At 48.8% G+C, this 19,742-nt stretch overlaps 1 protein-coding gene across 2 annotated transcripts in view; it reads right to left on the reverse strand.

Annotated features, from left to right (window-relative positions):
• The window catches only part of ZNF638 (zinc finger protein 638), a 985,826-nt gene that overhangs the window by 248,703 nt on the left and 717,381 nt on the right, over window positions 1-19,742 (reverse strand). For both annotated transcript variants that reach the window (XM_078674499.1, XM_078674497.1), the window contains one exon: window positions 14,883-14,933. In XM_078674499.1, coding sequence (XP_078530625.1) covers window positions 14,883-14,933 — 51 coding nt within the window. The remainder of the gene's footprint in view (window positions 1-14,882; window positions 14,934-19,742) is intronic.

The raw sequence follows: 19,742 nt of genomic DNA on the forward strand, positions 1-19,742 counted from the left end.
CAGGGCTACAGAGGAAGGTGACTGCAAGTGGCACCCCGGTGCTCACTGTGCATAGGACGGCTGAAACCAGTTCCAGGGGCACTCCAGCCCCTGGCCTGGGGAAAGCCCGCCAAAGGAGAGGGGTGTAACCACCCCCCTCCTGGTCCCACCCATAGGGCAGGACTTAGTCGCGTGCCAGCCCCCTTTTCCCAGATAAAGGTAGGAGCAGGCCCCCTTCCAAATTAGATCATCTTTGGAATCAAGACACGACTTTCTACGAAAGGACTTCAAGATTTCTTCTTCAAGATTCTCCCTTGTGGCTAAGGAGTAGTCACCCTGCATCCGCAGGCACCATCGCAAGAACACTGCGGTCTGCTGTAAGTCCTTCCTCCGGAATCCGACTGCCCAGCTCGACAAGACCCGGCTTCCCTGGCACCTCCGACCTCTACTCACCTCTACAGCCAAGCTGAGAACCGTGAGTGCGACAAGACCTCAAGGGACCGACTATTGCCAAGACTGCACGACTTCTGCACAGCAAGCCCGCCGAGTAATTTCCTGGTGAGTGCTTTGGGGTCCGAGAAGCCCCGACCCTGAGCAGCCCCAGCACCGAAGATCAGCCCCCAGCATCTCCACGATCGGCGTGGGGCCCTTCTGCTTTTTGCTGCTCACCGCGTTGTTTGGCTACTAGCCCGCTGGCTTGTGGCCTTCTGAACGACGCCCGACGACATCACTGCTGCTAGTCTGGTTGCTCCAAACTGGCTCTTGCTCCCTTCCAGAGGAGGAGCACCCCGGACCCTCCTGGTCCACTCAAGACGCCATTTTGAGTCCACCGCGTGGGCTTGAATTAGCCAAGGCTTTGTCGCCCAATCCTGGGTTCTTCGACGCCGACAGCTTCATCCATCGTGGGACAGCTCGCCTCTCCATCCTGGTCGCCGACAACGCCTCCTGGTCCGCGAGATCTGCAGAGCCAGCGTCGCCCACTCACCTAGTCGAGGTGACTATCATCCGGTGCCCTCCTGGTGCCCACTGACTACTGGCTAGTAGTCACGAACTTGGTCCCCTCTGCTTTCAGGTGTCATCCATCTTCCAGATCCAGGCTTGGATCAACTCGAACTATCTTCACTGGTCGCCTGCCAGCATCTTTCTTCCAGGCTCCTGGTCCGGCAACGAGGATTCCCGACGTCTTTTGAGACCTATGCAGCTGCAGCCCCTGGGCTAGGTAACTTCGGCATTTCGGTGCCCCAGCATAGCCTCACTATCCAAGGGTCAGGATCCACTGTCGTTTTCTCCCTACCAGGTCGGGTTCGCCCGTGAACACTAACTTTAGCGTTACTAGCTTCCATAGACTTTGTCCCGCATGAGAGTGCACACACTGCACCCGAGTCCCCTAGGCCTCCTAGAAGTAATTAACGATTCCCTAGTCAAGTCCTAGCGATTCCAAAGCCTATTAGTACTGTACTTACCTGCTAGTAATTTCGCATTCCACTTTGAGAGTATATGGTTTTTCGTGCCCCTCGGGCATTTGTATATACTGTGCTAACTTAAGTATTTTCGTAAGAGTTTTGTTGTGTGCCTAGCACCCTGTCCTCATAAAGAGTACAGGGTTGTTGTGATTCTAATAAATACACTGTTTATTTTCATAACACTTGTGTGGTGTCCTTTCACTGGGTGTTCAAGGGGTAATGTGATGGTAAAACAGCTGGCTTAACACGCCCTCTAGAGTCTTAGCCTTAGACTGCTCGTATCCATGCTACTAGGATAGCTGGTCTATAAGGTTGACTTACAACCAATCATCAATAAGGGTTGTTTGGACTGATATATAGTGATCACTAGAATAGTGAGCACTGCACATCAGGCCAACTTCTCACACCCCTACAATAAGTCCCAGTACTCTGGGCAAGTACAGGCAAACGCCTTTGATCAATGGAAAAATGGCTCAGGCCTACAGGGACACTTGTGCCAGTGTCACTATGGTGACACCAAACTTTGTGGACCCTGACCAGGTAATACTAGGTTCAGACTACCTGGTGACCAATGCTAGCAATGCCACTACCTCCCATAGTATGGCACTTGTTAATTTCTCCTGGGGAGGGGTAAATGGCCTCAAAAGGGTTGTTGTTAGTTCAGACCTCCCAGTGGACTGTCTTTTGGGCAATGATTTGGAATCCTCCTTATGGTCAGATGTGGAGTATAGGACTCATGTGCAAATGTTAGGTTTATCAGCACATGTCCTTGCTGTGACTAGGTCACAGGCCAAGAAATGCCCAGCTGAACTAGTGCTGGATCCTGGAAGAATGGACCAGACACTACCCAAGAGAAAGAGCAGTAGGGGTAAGGTTGACCCTTCCCCCCTGCCTCAGGTAGAGGATCAGCTCTCTCAGGAGACTGACCCCAAGACCCCAGAAGGAACTGTCCTAGAAGAGCTTGAGCCTGAACAGGTTGAGTTTCTTGGGACAGGGGGCCCTTCCAGGGCAGACTTGAGGCAGGCACAGTTAGACTGTTCCTCTCTTGAACCCATCAGACAGCAGGCTGCTGCTGAGGCTGCAGGGAATGCTACAGGTGCCCATAAGGTATATTGGGACGATGGACTCCTATACTCTGAGGCAAGAGACCCCCAAGCCTGGTGCTACCAGGAGGCTGGTCATCCCCTTGTCTCTTAGAGGTTTCCTTCTCACCTTAGCCCATGAAATTCCCCTTGCAGGTCCACTTAGGCCAGAACAAGACTTGGGACAGGCTTGCCCCACCCTTTCACTGGCCCCATATGTCTGAGGACACTAAAGAGTTTTGTCGCTCATGTATCACCTGCCAAGCCAGTGGCAAATCAGGTGGCACAACAAAGGCCCCCCTTATACCACTACCTGTGGTGGAGGTTCTTTGAAAGAGTGGGGATTGACATTGTTGGACCAATGGACCCCCCAACAGCATCTGGGCACAGATTTATACTGGTGGTAGTGGATCATGCCACTAGGTATCCAGAAGCTATTCCCCTTAGGACCACTACAGCCCCTGTTGTGGCTAGAGACCTAGTTGGAGTTTTCTCCAGAGTGGGGTTCCCTAAGGAGGTCATCTCTGACAGAGGTGCAAACTTCATGTCAGGATACTTGACGGCTATGTGGAAGGAGTGTGGTGTGAATTACAAATTCACCACACCCTATCAGCCACAATGCAATGGGCTTGTTGAAAGATTCAACAAGACCCTCAAAGGGATGATAAAAGGGTTACCTGAAAAGCTTAGGCGTAGATGGGACATCCTTTTACCCTGCCTTCTGTTTGCTTACAGAGAGGTCCCATAGAAGGGGGTTGGTTACAGCCCTTTTGAGCTTTGTTTGGACATCCTGTAAGAGGACCCCTATGTCTTGTGAAGGAAGGATGGGAGTTACCTCTCAAAAAGCCTAAACTTGACATAGTGGACTATGTACTTGGTCTCCGCTCCAGGATGGCAGAGTACATGGAGAAGGCATCTAAAAACCTGGAGGCCAGCCAAGAACTTCAAAAAGCTTGGCATGACCAAAAGGCTGTCCTAACTGTTTACCATGCAGGACAGAAGGTGTGGGTGTTGGAGCCAGTGGCCCCAACAGCTCTCCAAGACAAATGGTCTGGACCCCACATCATCATTGAGCAAAAGGGAGAAGTCACCTACTTGGTGGACATGGGAACTGCCAGGAGCCCTCACAGAGTACTTCATGTGAATAGGCTCAAAGCATTTGTTGACAGGGAGGACATGGGCTTGCTCATGGCCACAGATGAGGGACAGGAGGAAGAGAGTGACCCTCTCCCAGACCTGCTCACTTAGAACCCTGATGATGGGTCAGTAGATGGTGTAGTCTTTTCTGACAGCCTCTCTGAGCATCAACAAAAGGATTGTAAGCAAGTCCTTCAATCCTTCAGACAAATGTTTTCTCTGACCCCCAGTCAGACAAACTGGTGCACACATGAGGTGGACACTGGAGACAGTCTGCCTATAAAGAGTAAAATCTACAGGCAACCTGACCACGTCAGGGACTGCATAAAAACTGAAGTACAAAAGATGTTGGAATTGGGAGTCATTGAACGCTCAGAGAGCCCTTGGGCTAGTCCTGTAGTTCTAGTGCCTAAACCTCACACCCAGGATGGTAAGAGAGAGATGAGGTTTTGCGTAGACTACAGGGGTCTCAATGCTGTCACTAAGACAGATGCCCATCCAATACCTAGGGCAGATGAACTGATAGATAAGTTGGCTTCTGCAACTTTCTTAAGTACATTTGACCTGACAGCTGGTTATTGGCAGATCAGGTTAGCCGAGGATGCCAAGGTCAAGACAGCATTTTCTACCCCAGGAGGTCATTACCAATTTGTGGTGATGCCCTTTGGTTTGAAAAATGCACCTGCCACTTTTCAAAGGTTGGTGATCCAAGTTCTCACTGGGTTGGATGACTTTTGTGCAGCATATCTAGATGATATTGCTGTCTTTAGCTCCACCTGGGAGGATCACCTGATCCACCTAAGGAAAGTTTTAGAGGCTCTGCAAAAGGCAGGCCTCACTATCAAGGCTACTAAGTGCCAGATAGGGCAGAGTCAAGTTGTATACTTGGGCCACCTTGTAGGTGGAGGCCAAGTTCAACCTCTGGAGAGCAAGATACAGGCCATAAAAGACTGGGCTCCTCCAACCACCCAGACACAGGTCAGAGCTTTCTTAGGCCTGTCTGGTTATTACAGGAAATTTGTCAGAAATTATGGAACCATTGTGACTCCACTTAATAACCTGACAAGTAAGAAAATGCCAAAGAAAGTTCAGTGGGCAGTTAGCTGTCAGAAGGCATTCGATGACCTAAAGCAGGCCATGTGCACTGCACCTATTCTCAAGAGTCCAGACTACTCCAAACTTTTCATTGTCCAAACAGATGCTTCTGAATTGGGTGTGGGAGCTGTTCTATCTCAGCTGAATATTGATGGTCATGACCAGCCCATTGCTTTTATAAGTAGAAGGCTGACCCCTAGAGAGAAACGTTGGTCAGCTATTGAGAGGGAGGCCTTTGCTGTGGTTTGGGCCCTGAAGAAGTTGAGGCCATACTTGTTTGGTACTCACTTCAAGATTCAGACCGACCATCAGCCCCTCTTATGGCTAAATCAAATGAAGGGTGAAAACCCCAAACTTCTTAGGTGGTCCATTTCCCTACAGGGGATGGACTTTACAGTGGAGCACCGCCCAGGGACTGACCATGGTAAAGCAGATGGTCTCTCCAGGTACTTCCACTTAGAACAAGAAGACTCACCTGGTCAAGGTTAGTTTGATGTCCCTAAGTTTGTGGGGGGGTTATGTAGGAGAGTGGGGTCTGCAATCCCATGGCCACCCCAGATTTTTGCATTTTGCTTCACTGGTTTAAGACTTTCCCTGGCTGTGGGCCTGCTAATCAGACCCACAGCCTAGCTGTTCTCTCTAAATTGACAACCATGTACCTTAGGTGCATTTACCAATTGGTACTGGACCACCTTATCAGTCCTTGTACAGTATACCTTAGGTATCCAGGGCATAGGTGTACCCAGGGCCTACCAGGGGCTGAAGCATGCATTATGCCACCCCTGGCTGGCCATCCTAACAGACACAACTGGCTGCACGACAGCTGGGGCAAGGTGGTGTAATCACCCGTTGCTTTAGATATAGTTCCCTATATCTAAACCTAAAATGGACACATATATTCCTATCAGTCACTCCTATGGAAGGCCTCATCAATCCTGAAGGCAGAGTGCTTGGAATTATGTGAGATGGTGCTCTGGCATGAGCTGAGCCCGTTTGCAGCTTGCGGAACCAAGTCCTAATAGCTGTTCCATGGTAACGCTATACCATATACTCTTAAGTGCATTATAATCCTCGCGGTTAAATGCTAACTCTGGTATAACATTATCAAAACATGTCGAGTAAGGTGTCATACGAATTGGAATACTACCCCCTCGCCAATTCTGGCGACGGGGGTAGCATTCCACCCTTCTAGAGGGGCACGACATGTATGCAACTGTGAACCCCGGTTAAAGTTAACTCGAGCCTTGGCATCACAAAATGGATGCTGCCGCCACAGACACAAGTCTGACCCCCTGCTGCTGGGAGTCCTTCCAGCGAGGGAGGCTTGGACAAAGGGTTTCCTGCCTTGGGAGGTGCTAGCACCACCCCAGACAGGATTTTGTGTATTAGGTAGGCCCAGGCTGAAAGTAATGAGACATGCCTGGGGCACACAAGGTGCCCTGTGCATACACCGGTTCCAACCAGTTGCTGGGGCACTCCAGCCCCAGCTCTGGCGGGAAACTGGACAAAGGATAGGGGGTGTAACCACCCCCCTTCCTGGTCCCACCCAGGGGAGGGACCTAGTCGTAGTGCAGCCCCCTTTAGCCGAATAAAGGTAGGAGCTGGTCCCATTCCCAGTTAGATTAATCTTGACAACTTCCATGAAGAAACTCTTGACCTTCGACCTCCTGAACATCAGAAGACTGAAGAATCTCCCCTATGGTCAGGGAGTGACCATCCTGCTTCGCAGGCACTATCAAGCTCCTGTGCGGTTTGCTGCAAGTCCTTCCTTCCCGGAACCCGACGACCCAGCTCAACGAGACCCGGACCTCCAGACCCCTCTGACCTCTACCCACATCCACAGCACAGCTGGGACCCGTGGGTGCGACGAGCAACGTGGAGACGGCCACCTTGAAGAAATCTGCACAGCGCTTCCAGCACGACCCCCGAGGGACCCTCGAGTGAGTGCAACGGGGACTGAGAAGCCCCACATCGACACAGCACCTGCATCAAAGATCAGCCCCCCCAGCCTCCACGAGATCTGTGTGGGGCCCTTTTGCCCGGTTGCTGCCTTTCCTGTTGTCTGGTCACTTGCCGGCTGGCTAGTGACCTCTGAGACGACGACCCGAAGATTGACACTGCTAGTCTGGTCCCCCAGACTGGCCCTTGCTTCCTTGTGAAAGAGAAGCACCCTGGACCCTCCTGGTCCACACCAGACGCCAGCTTTGGTCCACCACGTGGCATGCATTTGCCAAGGCCTGTTGACCAGATCGACGATCCAACACCGCCCTCAGCAGCAGACTACGTGGGACAGCCCATGCCTCCAGCCTGGTCGTGAAGAGCATCTCCTGGTCCGCGCAGCTACAGAGAGAAGCGACCCTTCCTCCACCTGAACGCGGCGACAGCCCCTGGTTCCCTCCTGGTTCCAGCACCGTCACTGGCTAGTGACCGAGACTCTGTCCCCTTCCCTTTCAGGACTTCTCCTTCCTAGTTCCATCCTTGGAACCACCGGACTCCTCCATCTGGCTGCCTGCCAGCAACTTCTTGTTTCAGGCATCACCGGTATCAACGCAGCAAACCAGACACCACTTCAGCCCTATGCACCCGCAGCCTGTGGGTTAGGTAACTAAAGCTTTTAGGTGCTGAAGTCTGTGTTCACTATCCTAGTGTACAGGTCCACTGTTGTTTTCCCTCCATCCAGCCGGGTTCGTCCGGAATCCGTAACATTGTAAACTGTAGCATCCATAGACGTTGGTACGCATCCCGCGTGAGAGTTTCCACTCTGCACATGAGTCCCGTGGGCCTCCTGCTCCATACTTACCTAGTTCGTAGCGTAGTCCCAGCGATCCTCCAGCCTTTGGATCTCCTTACAGTACTTTCTTTCCTCGCATTCCATTATTCTTAGTATATGGTTTGTCGTGCCCCTAAGGCACACGTGTAAATATTGTGCGAACTCTTATTTCCTTCCTAGTATTGTCATGTGCTTAGCCCTCTGATCTCAAAGAGTTCAGAGGTGTTGTTATTAATAAATATATTGTTTATTTTCATAACAACCTGTGTGGTGTCCTTTCATTTGGTATTCAAGGGGTTATATTGTGGTAAAACAGCTGGCTTCACATGCCAAAAGAGTTTAGCCTAAGACTGCTTTGTCCATGCTACCATTAGGATAGCTGGTCTATAAGGTTGACTTACAACCAATCATCATAAGGGTTGTTTGCACTGATACAAGGTGGTCACTAGAACTAGTGAACATCATATATCAGGCCAACTTCTCACAGATGTTAATGAGGACAAGCCAGTTCCAAATCTTTTGCGATTCGCGAGATAGTGTTAGCGAACGCGTTCCCGCCTGCTTGTTCAGGTAATGCATGGTTGTGGTGTTGTCGGTTCTGACAAGCACCGTGGAGTTCCTGATATGCGGGAGGAAGGCTTGTAGAGATAGAAAGACTGCTCTTAGTTCGAGGAGGTTGATGTGTAGCTGTCGCTCCTGGTCTGCCCATTTGCCACTGATCTGCAATTCTTGGAGGACCGCTCCCCATCCCTCGAAGGAGGCATCCGTAGTTATGACGTGCGGAGTAGCGGGCAACAGGAATGTTATACCTTGCGAGAGGTTCCTGTCGTATTAGCCTATTTGTTATGTTGGGCTGCATATTATGGGTTTATACATGTATATGTGCATATTTTGGTTTAGTACTATGTACTAATTATTGTATATTTACACATATATATGTATATTGTTATATGTTCCGGGTTCCCGCTCACGGGCGGAGATTATTCAGTGCTTATGACTATTAATGAGTATCCCCTGGAAGAGAACTACTGAAAGTTCTAGGAACGTTGTGTACCATGGTAGTTTTGCCCATGTGGGAGCAACCAGGTTCATTGTGAGTGACTCTTGGCGTAGTTTGCGTGCCACCAGCGGAATCAGTGGGGCGGTTGGAAAAGTGTACGCAAATCTGCCTGACCAGTTCATCCATATCGCATTGCCCTGTGACAACGGATGTGGGAACCTGGCGGCAAAGTACTGGCATTTTGAGTTTGTTTGTGGCAAACAGATCTATCTCTGGATGCTCGCATTCTTGGAAGAATGGTTGGAGAACTTGAGGGTGAATCTCCTATTCGTGTAGCTGTTGGCTGTGTCTGCTTAACAGATCTGCTATTTGATTGTCTTTCCCTGGCAGGTGTTCTGCTAGGAGAAAAATGTTTTGGGGAATTGCCCACCTCCATTTGCTCTGTGCTAGGTGAGACAGCTGTGGAGAGTGTGTCCCTCCTTGTTTCTGGATGTAATACATTGCTGTCATGTTGTCCATCCGGATCGACACAGCCTTGTTGTACAAGCATTTCTGGAATGCTTTCAGTGCCAGAAATGTTGCTAGCAACTCCAAGTGGTTGATATGCAGTGTCTTTTGTTTGATTGTCCAGAGCCCTTGGACTGTGTATTGAAGTAAGTGGGCTCCCCAACCTGTCAGTGCTGCGTCCGCTGTTAGTACTACTTGTGGAACCGGCTCTTGTAACAGTCGCCCCTTGGAAAGGCTTTGTGGGTTCCACCACTGTAGAGAGTTGTAAGCGTGTGTCTACCAACACTAGGTCTTTTAGTTGTCCTTGAGCTTGGTTCCACTGCCGTGCTAGGCATTCTTGCTATGGACGCATTTGAAGTCGGGAATGAGGGACAATGAATATGCAGGAGGCCATCATGCCTATGAGCTGCATGAGCACTCGAGCTGGCAAAGAGTGTTGTGGCTGAAACTTTTGAATGAGTCTGCATGTTGGCTATCCTGGCTGGATTTGGATATGCCTTTGCTACTGAGGTATCTATTGTAGCTCCCAGATAATGCTATATGTGGGAGGGCCGTAGATGTGATTTTGGGTAATTTATGGAAAAACCCAGACTGTGCAGCAGCTGGAGTATCTGAGACGTATGGCTTGCACACTGCGGTAACGAGTTGGCCTTTATGAGCCAATCGCCGAGGTATGGAAACACGTGGACGTGTTGCCTTCTGAGGTGTGCTGCTACTACCGCTAGACATTTTGTGAAAACTCTTGGTGCTGTAGTCACCCCAAAGGGGAGAACTTTGAATTGATAATGTTGACCTTGTATTGTGAACCGGAGGTATATCCTGTTAGCTGGATGTATAGGTATGTGAAAATATGCATCTTTGAGGTCTAATGTAGCAAGGAAGTCTCCTTGCTGGAGTAACGGTAGTACTTGTTGTAGAGTAATCATATGGAAATGCTCGGAGTATGTATTGATTTAGCAGTCTGAGGTCTAGTATGGGTCTAAGGGATCCATCCTTTTTGGGAATTAGGAAGTATAGAGAGTTTACCCCTGTTCCTTGGTGTTGAAAAGGGACTTGTTCTATTGCTCCCTGTTGTAGCATGGAAGCGACCTCTTGTTGTAACAATGTGATGTGTTCTTTGGACATAGGACGGTGTTTGGGTGGTATGTTGGGAGGAGTAGAAGTGAGTTACAGGCAATAACCATACTGGATAATTTGTCTCACCCACCTGTCTGTGGTAAAGGAGTTCGACTGGTAGGAATGGTTTGATTCTGCCTCGGACTGGTGTTGGATGGTCTGGAGCGAGTGTGATGAAGTCACTGTTTGGCGGCAGTGGAGGCTCTGATATTGCCGCCACGTCCTCTGCCCTCATTATTGTTGCCCCTATAACCTCCTCTGTTGGAGCCTTTATTAAAGGAACTTTGGGTGTTGCTTTTGTATGTAGAGGAAGTTTGTGATGTGTTGCCTCTTGCGGAGCCTCTGAAGGAGGAGCGACTAAAGGAACCTCTATGCTGTTGAAACTGAAGTGCGCCCATACACTTAGCAGTTTCGGTATCTTTTTTCATTTGGTCTAAGATGGTATCTACTCCAGGGCTAAACAGGAAATTTTGGTTAACTGGTTGGTTGAGGATGATGGACTGCACCTCGTTTTTAAAATCAGAGATGCGTAGCCACGCGTGTCTGCGTAGTAATACGCTAGTATTAATGGACCTGGCTGATGTGTCAGCTGCGTCAAGCGCACATTTAATGGAAGCATTAGTTATACATTTCCCTTCCTGTATGAGGTCGTTCGCCTTCGCTTTAAAAGGTTCTGGCAGGTGTTGCAGTAAACCTTTAAGTTGATCGTAATGTGCTCTATCATAGCGTGCTAGTAGAGCTTGTGTGTTCGCAATCCTCCATGAATTAGCAGCCTGTGAGGCTACTCTTTTGCCTGAGGCTTCTAATATCTTTGACTCTTTGTCAGGAGGGGGAGCATCTCCTGTTTGTGAGTTAGCTCTCTTTCGAGCGTTTGCTACTACTAGTGAGTCTAAAGGCAACTGGGATTTAATATAATTTGGGTCTGTAGGGGCCGCCTTATATTTCTTCTCAATTCTGGGATTGAGTACACGCGCTCTGGCTGGATCTTTGAATATGTCTGCCGCGTGTTTTAGTACCCCTTTTAACATAGGAAGTGTCCTGACATTTTTCTCTGAAGTAGGAAAAGCGTTAAATAGAAAATCTTCTATTGGGTCAGTGTGCATGTCGACATTGTGGTATTTTGCTGCCCTATCCAGCAGTTGGTTAAAAACAATGGTGTCGTCAGTATGCGACGGCTTTGTAGGATATGTGGAGGTGTCTGGGATGGGTTGTGGGTCATATGGATCATTTTGGTCATCCCATGTGTCAGCCTGGGCATCAGGATCCTCTGGTTCATTAAAATTTTCCTGAGGATCTTCCCCCAGGTTATCTCCATCATTATAATCTGAATGTGTAGAAGAGTAGGGCACAAAAGGCATATCAGGAAAGAAAGGAGGAGGAGTAAAAGGCCTTGAGGGAGATGTTCCGAAGTCTTTTTTCTTTGGAGGAACAGGGGAAGGAGTGTCCGTGTCCAATGGTCTTTTTTCCGGTGATAAACTGTAACGTGTCCTGTTTCAGGGTCTATATACAGTTTAAGTTGTTCCTCAGTTACTGGATCAGGATGGAAGAGTTCTTCCTCAACTGTCCGTGGCTTCGGCGTCGATGTTTTTGGCTTAGTGACTGGTTTGTGACTTTTTGGCTCGAGGGCCTTTGGTTGTGGAGCTTTTTTCGGCTCGGCTGTTGCTTTCGGGTCGGTAACCTTTTTGGGTTTGGCGACCTTTTTTGGGTCGACGACCTGTTTCGGATCGAATGGAGCTTTTGGTTCGATATGTTTATGCTAGACGGCCTTTTTCGGCTCAATGTTTTTGGTCCAGTCAATGGCTTTTTTTGGCTCAACGGGCTTTGTAGTGTGATCCTGTTTTTGTTGATCGACACTCTTTTTAGGATCGACTGCCTTCTTTGGGTAGGTGTTCTTTTTGGATCGACGACTCGTTTTGGTTCAAGGCTCTTCTTTGGCTCGATAGCTTTCGGCTCTATAACCTTTTTGGGTTGGACGACCTTGTTTGGTTCGACAACCTTCCTCGGTTCGACGACCTTTGGTTCGACAACCTTTGGTTCGACAACCTTCGGTTCGACGACCCTCTTGGGGTTGGAGTGGTACTCTGTCCTGGGCTATCAAAAGGCCTGGCTTTGGGCTTCGGAGCCGAGCCAGAAGGTGGGGCTTCTGAAGCAGCTTGTCGGTCTCGGCTAAGGCCTTTAGGCGATGCTTCGACCGGAGCCTTGTCTTTTGGGATAAGCGGTGTTGGGGGGCTGGATCCGAGTCCGCCGCTTCTGGGAGGTTGTGTTCATCATAGAAGATGTCCTCCAGTTCCGGTGCCGGCCGCTGCATCTCTTGCCTAGCGGCCCGTCAATTCCGGATGGTCTTCTTCTAACAGAATTGGGCACACGCTGGGCAATTTTCTTCGTTGTGCTCCAGTGATAAGCACTTGTTGCATACTATATGTTTGTCAGTATGCGGGAATTTGGAGTGGAATTGTGGGCACCTTTTGAACGGGCTCCTTTCCATCGACAGCAGGCCCACGTGGCGTCGAAAGGCCCAACAGCCCGCGTCCATGACCGGATCGAGATGGAAAATTCGGTTAAGTCAAGAAGTACCGAACGAGAACAATACAATCGAAGTAGAAGGCTTTTGGCCTTAAAAAGTAGTTTAGTTTCGGTTCCGAAGTTGGAGTAGAGGAATAACACCCGAACCCAATGGCGTAAAAAAACAATCTAAGGATGGAGAAGATGCCCATGCGCACTGTAGTCCAGGGGAGGAGTCACCTATCTCGTGATACTTCGAAGATTCTTGCAGGACAACAAGGTGCAATCATCCGGACCCAACAATAGGTGGCGATCTATGCTAAGATATGAATTCAGCAGCCCACATGCCTCGAACATCAAGTTATCGGTCTTTGGGCAAGTACTCGGCTGGCAAAGTTAAAGTGCTGAGGGTCGACTCAGGGGTCTCCCAGGGTCACGTTACACCCCCAGCGACACAGGGGCAGCCGGGTGCAGAGTGAGTAGGCCCAATGTTATCCTATGGAGGGATAGGGGGACTTTGGTTGGTGGCTGCTAGCAGGCAAGCCACCTGGCTTTGAGAGCTGAGCTCCTGGTCACTTACACAGGGCAAGTGGGGAAGTAGAGTACGGTAGATGCTGGACTCCCAGGGGCACTTGGGCGGCTGGGTGCAGGGTGCTTTTGGGCCTTCGGGCGCCCAATGTTAATCAATGGGAAAGCTGGAATTTGAACAAAGGCTGCAGGCTCGGGGACGGAGAGTCTTCAGTTACGACCACCACTTTGAGAGATAAGTAGGGATCATGGAGGATAGGTAGACACGCAGGAGTTGGGCACAGGGGGCCGAGGGGCTAAGGGTGCAAGGGTGTCTTTTAGCGTCGGGAAATCTTACTCTCAGCTGGTCGCGGTTGGAGGGGTCCCTTGTTGTGAGGCTGCAGGAGTCACCAGGATCGTTGAGGAGGGTCCTTGTGCTCTGGATTCGTGTTCACAATCGCCGGGGTGAAGTCCTCGTGATCTTTGTCCACTCAGGCACAGGCCGGGCGGGTGCAGAGGGTGCTGGATTTGCGGTTCCTGGCTGTCCATGGGTTGTTGCTGTTTGAGCAGAACCACTGCTCATGGGAGTCCCAGTCTTTAGATGAGCAAGGCAGGCAGGACGTCCGGGGTTCTAGAGGTTGCTGTCCGCAGGAGATGCTGGGATTTAGCAAGAGCAGGTTCAAGGATCAACAGGCCGGTAGGGCTGGGGCCAAGTCAGTTGGTGTTGTCCTCTTGTTAGCAGCTGCACGGCAGGTCTTCTTTCTTATTGTTCTTGTTTTCAAATCGGGATCAGAGGAAGGAAGGTTCAGGGTGCCCCTAAATACTAAATTTAGGGGTGTTACAAGTAGGGCAAGGACAGGGACCAATGGGTCCCTGTCCTGGGGTGAGTACACCCCCTATCCTGTTCCTCTCCTGTGGGAGGGGGGTAGTGGCCTATCTCTGATTGGGCAGGGCTCCCCATCCTCAACATGGTGGGAGCTCAGCAACATAAACCCACACTTACCACACTTACATCAAGACCACTTCATCGAAGTTTATAGCAAGGAGCCACTGATACTGGACTGGAGAGCACCATTCTGGTCAAGGTAGCATGTTCTGTGGACCTTGCTGGTCCTCCTGACTAGCTTCCTGCCGTGCCGGAGCTGATTGCCGAAAGTAACTAAGCAACCACAATGATAATTACTAATTGTTTTCTTGAAAAAGTTTCCAAGTGTTAAATTCATTGAATTTGCAAATGCTAGTCTGGGGCTAAGTAAAAAGTGCTGATTTACTATACCTTGTAAAATATGTATCTCACTCCAGTGGATCTTTATCATTTTGGTGTCAAAAGTTATATAAAAGCTTAGACTTGTTCTTTTGTACAAGCCTGGCTGCTCAGAGTCACAGCTACCCAGAGAAGTGCTAGGGGTTTCACAAACTAACTCAGACTGGTCCTAAAGGGGTTGCTAGATTATTACACTGTGAGCTCACACAACCCAAGTCCCCTTTTCCTCACGGCTAGGATACTAGAACAGGGGTCTGGGTTACAGAGTAAAGTTAAATAGTACAATAATTTATCACATATAGGGATACAAGTGAAAGTCTATGGTACAACTTTTTAAAAAGTGTCCCGGGCCGCAATAAGATGAATGTAATAATACATACAACAGACAGTACTCTTAAAAGAAAGACACAGCTACAACTTAGTTATTCACTTTCAAAAAGGTTTTAGCTCTGGTTCATACCTCTTTAGGTTCAGCACTTCTTGCAGTCTTTGGGCTCCTTTTGCCAGAGCTCTGAAAAACAGTATAGCAGTACAAGTTACTTATGAAAGACAATATAATGCCAAAGTACCAAGCTTACCTACCTTCATTCATTCATTCTGGTGGAATAACACCCCCGCCCCTTCAGCAATTATAGAACTCTAACCTCCCCTAAGCATTGACGTCACCTAAGGAAGTTGAATCCTAGGAGACTCCTTAAGTCTCTAGCAAAGTCAGACTGCATCTTACCATACAGTATTACACTGTCAACAACAATGCTACACAGGATGGCTGTAAGAAACTGGCTCTACATAAACTGCACCAAAGTGAGGTACAGTGTGTATAGAGTCCAAGGGTCTCAAACTGAACTCTAGGCCAATTGTTTTGTATACAAAAATACTGTTTTATTTCTAGAACCAAGCAAGCCTGGGGCAGGTAAGCATAACAATACTTTTCAGAAGTAAATTACTTGTATGAACACGGTTTAAAATAGCAGTGCAACTTGTACTGGTTTTGGTTACAATTTTAAGAAAGCAGTTTGCAACACATTGCAAGTATAGTACATTCAATTGAATAGGCGTTTTAAGTAAAATGCAGTTAATTACTTTTCAGATTACTTTTCCTAACACAGGACTGGATCCTGGATTCAGTTGTGGGACATTTCCTGAAAACAGGTGACTAAATGCGTTTTGGTTAAAGGTGTGATTTTTAAGGAATATTATTGTATTTTAAAAGTTGACACTTTGAAACTTTCTCAAATAGAATCACCAATGTTATCCTATGGGAGGAAATTCACTTAGCAGGTAAGTCAGGTTAGCGTTACTTTTTCTTACTCAGTGCTGGATCCTGGATTCAGCACTGGGACATTTCCTGAAAACAGTTGAGAAAATGTGTTTTGTTATTCGGGGACGAGTATCTTCCAGGAATGACCACCACTTCGAGGGGTAATTTGGGATATCGAGGGAGGGTTAGGCACCACAGGGTTGGGCACACAAGGCCGTTCCCAACCATGGCATCGGGTGAAGGGGTGCCTTTGGATGTCGGATTACCTTACCCACTCTGGTCACAGTAGGGGGGCCCTCTTGATTGAGGCTGCAGGTGTCTGGAGGCTTGAGGCAGGTCAGGGGTCGCCGCATCTTGGGTCAGGATCGCCGGGGGACCTCCTTGTCGTGTTTCTTCACTCAAACAAGGGCCGGGCTCGGCGGGTGCAGAGTGTGCTGTATTCGCGGTTTCTGGTTGGCACCAGAAGCTGCAGTTCAAACACATCCGGTGTTCACAGGAGAAACAGCTTGGGAAGAGAATGAAGGCAGGTCCTCAGAGGTTTGTGAGGTTGCTGGACACGCCGGGATTTCGCAGGAGCAGGTTCGAGGGGAGACAGGCCTGTAGTGCTGGGGCCCACTCAGTGGGGGGTAGAACCAGTGGGGACCAGTTGCTGAGCACAGCAAGTGGTCTGGAGAGGCTCACAAAGGCGGTATGCCTTTGAAGCTTCTTCATGAACCCTGCCCATCCTGGAAGAGGAGGCTTGGCACCTCGTCCGAGGATGTGCATTGTGCTATTTGACATGGTAACAGGTGAGGGGGTAAGCTGGAAAGTATTAAAGGACAAGTTATTTATCTTCGTAACCCCTTTTCTGGTAGAGAAACTGCAGATCCCTAATCTTGTGAATAGCCCATCAGCTAGGTCTGGAGCTCTTTAAATACAGCAATTTCCTCATGCGTCGGTGTAGGAAGCTGGCTCTGTATTTGCTAAACCAATGTAAGGTTATAGTGTGCACAAAGTCCATCGAATCTCCAGTGGATTAAGAATATATTAGTACTTTACTCTTCATTTGTGGTAGTGTGGGGGAGCAGTAATGCTTATCAGAGGATAGTGTTAAGCATTTGTTGTACACACTCAATCAGTAAATGATTTCACACACAGACTGAACTCAGACCAATTGGATTTATATCAAAATATTTTTTAGTTATTTTATGTCCTGTAACCAAGCAATGCCGGGGCACAGGTTAGTTAAATAAATGCTTTGCAAAATATTATGCAGTCTTTAAAAGTGAAAACAAGTTTACATGCAGCTGGTTGAAATACAAGTAAATCAAGGTATTGAAATTACTATACTGATTATTTTTTAGTTACTTTTTAGATTACTTTTTCTACTCAGGGTGATATGACTAGATATTACACTAGGACATTTTACTAGAGAAAAGGTAAGTAAAACCAGTTTTGAGCAATTGTTATTTTTCAGGTTTCAATGCCCTGCAAAACATTTTTCAGAGAAACACAGTCAATAGGTTCCTATGGAGAGAAATTAAGTTAACAGTTACCAGGTGTGAGAAAGTGCCATCTTTCTTGCATTGTATGTCCCCACTTTTTGATGAATGGCTGATGTACTTTTACTGAGTGTGCCCTGAGTTCCTGCCAACCAGGTATCCAGGGCCGGTGATCCTTCCCTAAAACGGTGTTGAAACCTAAACCCAATTGGCATCTCTGGCCACAGGTCAGCCACTGGTAAATAGTACCCTTGGTACTAAGCATGGGCGGATTTTGCAAATTGGCAATCCGCAAACTTGCGTATTTACGGATTCGCAATCCGCAAAATCCGCGAACTCTCGCAATTTTTTTATTTTTTTGTGTTCGCAAGGATTTCTGCCAGTTTGCGAGGGTTCTGTACCAGTTCGCAATTGCGAACGTACTTGTCGGCTCGCAACGGTCGCAACTATGTTGTTTCTACATCTGGTTCATCATCACAGGTTCACAGCACCCTCTGTTTCACCACTGCCACCCTCTGGTACACCCATGCCACCCTCTGGTACATCACTGCCACCCTCTGGTACATCACTGCCACCCTCTGGTACATCACTGCCACCCTCTGGTTGGTTTATCACTGTAGATTATGGGGGTGAAAAAAAGCAAGCACACCTGCCCTGCTTCAACTGACATGAATTAATTTGGGGTTGATTAATGTGTCACTGAATTTAAACTTCCAGTCTGGCTGGCACCTGCTTCCTTATCTGTAATTTGCTTTCTGTTGCAGTGCAATTTTTTTTCACAGGACCTTTGTGGCCTATAGTTGCAAGTAGGCAACTGAACTCTAAAGGGCCCCCTCAGGAAGCACTGCAGGGAATGGTTACTAATGATAAGATTGAACTTTTGCACCTGCTGAGTGCTTTCAGTTTTGCAAAAATGTGACCAGCACATGAAGAAAGCACTGGGAGGAGCCTGGTGGACAGGAACAGGAAGTTGGAGACTGTGGGGCACTTCCTTCCTCCCACCCCCACCCCCCAAAATGGACTCCTTGCAAAGAAAAAGTGCAGGCAAATGTCAACCTGAGGAGTTATTCTGATAAAAATCATAATTTTCAAGGTTTATCCTGCCTGGTGGTGGATTTCTTGTGCGAAATTGCAAATTTTGCAATCTCGCAATTGCGAGATTGTCGCTGCCCGCCGCATCTACGTATTCGCAAGTGTTTACTCCCGCGAAATTGTATAGTATTCTAGTTGGCAAGTGCGACCAAGCAAAAAATCCGCTTCGCACGGATTTTACGAATTTTCGGCAAGTTCGCGAGAGTTCGCGGATTGCGAATTTACCGAAAATCCGCAAGCGGAACGGATTTTACGCCCATGCTTACTTGGTACCCAGGGCACTGTGACCTGAGAAGACCGCTAAGGGCTGCAGCACTTATTGTGCCACCCTTAGGGGCCCTGTACCCTGACACACAGCACCTGCCTTTGCAGGCTGAGTGTCTTGGTGCAGAACTAAACAGTCAACATGGCACACATCCCAGTGTGCCATGCCCACAAACACACTGCCCTGGCATACCTCAGTCACCCCTCTAGCTGGGTGCACTATGCTAGTGGTGTGGGCACAGGTGTATGAGCCCTGTGCCCCTACAGTACCCAGGGCCATTCCTGGGCATTATAAGTGCAGTGATGCCATTAAGAGTATATGATGCTGGAAGGTTGTCATTACGAATTCCACAGCACCATAATGGCTACACTGAAGACTGGGAAGTTTGGTATCAAATTTCTCAGCATATTAAACCCACACTGATGCCAGTGTGGGATTTAATGTAAAACACACTCCAGAGGGCATCTTAGAGATGTCTCCTGAAACCTAACAAACTACCAGTGTCCTGACTGTGTGGCTCCCTAGGCTGCCACCACAAGACATGTTTCTGGACCCCGGGGGCGAGAGCTTGCCATTCTCAGGGGCCTGAAACAATGTACATCCTGGGATGAGGTTCCAAACCTCCTCCGCCAGTATGGGCAGGGGGAAGCTTCAAAAGCATGCCGCCTTTTGTGAGCTTCCCCAGGCAAATTGCTGTACTCAGCAACTGGCCCCCAACGGTTCTGACCCCCACTCTGTCGGGAAGACTGGTGGGAAACCCTACGTGAGGAAAGGGTGTGCCAGCCTCTGCCACCCCCACCCCTCAGGTGGGAGGCGCGAGGTGAAAGACAACTCTGGGCTCCCGCTATTTTGAGGACGGGGAGCCCTGACCAATCAGGGATAGGCTCCTGCCCCACTCCCACAGGAGAAGAGCAGGATAGGGAATGTACACTACCCAGGAGAGGGACCAATTGGACCTTGCCCTTACCCTACCTGTAACACCCCTAAATTTAATATTTAGGGGCTCCCTGAAACTTCCTTCCTCTGATCCAGATTCCGAAACAAGAAAGAAGACCAAGAAGAAGACCTGCAGTGCAGCTGCTAATAAGAGGAAGACATCAACTGACTTGGCCCCCACCCTACCGGCCTGTTGATCCTTGAACCTGCTCCTGCTAACCCCCGGCATCTCCTGCAGACAGCAACCTCAAAAACTCTGGTGGACCTGCCTGCCTTGCTCATCTT

The sequence above is a fragment of the Lissotriton helveticus genome, chromosome 2_1, assembly GCF_964261635.1.
Source record: "Lissotriton helveticus chromosome 2_1, aLisHel1.1, whole genome shotgun sequence".
Classification (NCBI taxonomy): domain Eukaryota; kingdom Metazoa; phylum Chordata; class Amphibia; order Caudata; family Salamandridae; genus Lissotriton; species Lissotriton helveticus.